General features: G+C 36.0%; 1 protein-coding gene across 1 annotated transcript; it reads right to left on the bottom strand.

The window, feature by feature from the left end:
• Positions 1–314: 314 nt before the first annotated feature.
• Positions 315–2,194, bottom strand: LOC123555377 (extracellular tyrosine-protein kinase PKDCC-like). Its single transcript, XM_045346018.2, has one exon. The coding sequence runs from the start codon at positions 2,180–2,182 to the stop codon at positions 905–907; it is 1,278 nt and encodes a 425-aa protein (XP_045201953.2). The 5' UTR covers positions 2,183–2,194; the 3' UTR covers positions 315–904.
• Positions 2,195–2,558: the final 364 nt, after the last annotated feature.

Here is a 2,558-nt window from a genome sequence, read left to right as displayed (position 1 = left end):
AGGACAGGCACCTGGGTAGAACCATCGACCTTCCGTAAACCAGCTGGATGGCTTCCTCAAATGAATTATACAATGCCCCGAGTGGGGCTCGAACCCACATCGGTGAGGGGCAAGTGATTTGAAGTCAACGGCCGTAACCACTCGGTCACGGAGGCCCCTGGACAATTCTAGCATAGTTATTAGTACATAGATACCTAATTATCAATGAAAAAGGAAAATGGTATTAGAACATATACTGCCCAATTTATTTGAAATTGGTCTTGATAATTAGCCTTGCACCCGATAATCTTGAAAAACATATTCTGACAATCCGCATGACATTCCAATATAATTACATAAAAGTAGCCTAGCCAAATATGGATCATTATTGAAATCGTAAGATATACTAAATATGTTTCGGCAAATGTAAGCTCAAATAAAGATATTGCTCAAAATCAAGTACTTTCAAGGTAAAAGCTTTTAACTTTACTGACATGTAACTTTATGAGAAATATGAAGTCATTTTTACGCAGAAATATTTTGTAGCATCACTTTAGTAATTTTTTTATCATATCGAAATTATTTCATCATGTTGCTTCAAATTGGAGACAGATTGTCAGGATACGATTGTCTAGAAAAAAGGGTTTACAAACACGTCTGTTTTGTTGTAATTGGTTTGCTTCCGACTGGACATTCGCACATTCAAATTTTATGGCAGGCTCTACTACTTCATTCTATGTTTGTTGTGCTTCTTTCCACTATGGGCTAAACATTTTTTATAAGAATCTAACTTACACATACTAACACAAATCATTACTGCATTGAATTTTGGGCCTCACCGACTTTTCACATTGTATGGTGGGCACATAAGCCCCTAACATGAACTATTTCAGGCTAAAACAGTAGACACACGGCAGACTGATTGTTAATTATTCTGTAACTCATATAATCTGTATGAAAGCGTCGCCCCGGATAATTTATTACTATCAATATCCGCCAGCAGTGAGCCGACTTCTTGAGAAATTATTTTTGGAAATACTGTTGGAAATAACAATTTTTTGAAAAATAATTTGTTCATAAACTTCATGTTTTGTTTTGCATTAAATCCCACGCATAGTCCTCTATCACACGTCAGGTCGAATTCACAACCATTTGATTTACCACTTTTGATTAATTCATCTTGAGCATCGGCACTTACATAAACATGACATGCTGGTTCTAAATTATCAACATCGTCCAGATCTATCATCTTTAAGCTATCGTTAATCATAAGAAAGTGTTCCTCTTTAAAATCCCTGATCCTGAGCGATCCAAGAGGAGAATGTTCTAGGTAGTTCAAAAACTCAGCAAGTTCTGTGGCTAGCCTTAGTCTATGCTGCCATGTCAATGTTTGTAGATTGTAAAACATCACACGTTCACCGAGTTCAAAAACGCTGACAATTCCTCGTTCAGTAAGATCTGTAGTTTCACTTTCTTCGTTCCTAACACAGTATCCTAGTAACCGAGCAAATCCTGGATTAGAGACTTGCTCCAGCAGTAATATCTCTTTCATCAGTTTCATCGTCGGAAACACGAAACACCTTGATCTTAATTCGCCTTTTCTCTGATGACCTTCATTGATTTTATCAATACATGATTTGACTTCACTTTGGTGCCTTGTGACCATTTTGACTGCAACTGGCATTCCTCTAAAGTCTGCTTTGAATGTTTGTTTAGAGACACCATGTCCAATCTTAGATAACAATCGCACTTCATGAATATTAGAGCAATTGATCAGATATCTTGGTCTCTTGACGTAATTAATAGTGTCTACGTGATTCAATATTGCTTTTGTTTCAGTTGGGTTGTTTAAAACTTTTTTAGTAATGAGTGTATCTAGGCCGCTAATACTGTTCTCCTCGAGAAGTGAAAATTCACCACTAGATATAAAATGACGTAAAGACTGAATCACTTGTTGCCTTCTTTGTTGAATATCTATGTAATCTTCGACTATTTCCAACAAGTTTTCTGTATGATTGCCGTACACCTGCATTATTTTCCGGGAAGTTGGATCATACTGATTACCATAGCGTAATATTTCCTCATTAACCATTTGCTTCCTGCACGTGTTTTCCAACATCCGGTACATGAGGCATGCGTAGATAATCAGTGGTAGTACAATATACGTTTTGTAAAGTCGCCTTGAGATGACGTAACCGAACATGACACTCAGTATCAGAATCTGGAAAACAAAATCTTTATTCAAAAAACAATTTCAGAACGGACGCGGTTATAATGTAGTACTTGTCAAATAACTACCGAAATGGGTGCTAATCTAAAAAAAATGATCATCTTTGATTTTGTTTAAAATCGATTGATTAGTTAGTTATTTGTATTAGAAATAATGACGTAATTTAATAGGATTACGGGTAGTATTAATAACAGTAATCGCGCCGTTGAGCACATTTACTAATATGATACGGAGCGTATAGCAGATCCCCTGTTTTAAAAAGCATTTAAGCATAAAAATAATGTGTCATTTACAGACACATCTCATGTCAAAGATGTAGACTGGTTCGATAACGAATGTAAAATTTCAA

This window comes from Mercenaria mercenaria, chromosome 7, assembly GCF_021730395.1.
Source record: "Mercenaria mercenaria strain notata chromosome 7, MADL_Memer_1, whole genome shotgun sequence".
Lineage (NCBI taxonomy): Eukaryota > Metazoa > Mollusca > Bivalvia > Venerida > Veneridae > Mercenaria > Mercenaria mercenaria.
Note: the sequence above shows the minus strand (reverse complement) of the source record. Positions and strands in the feature narration are given on the sequence as shown.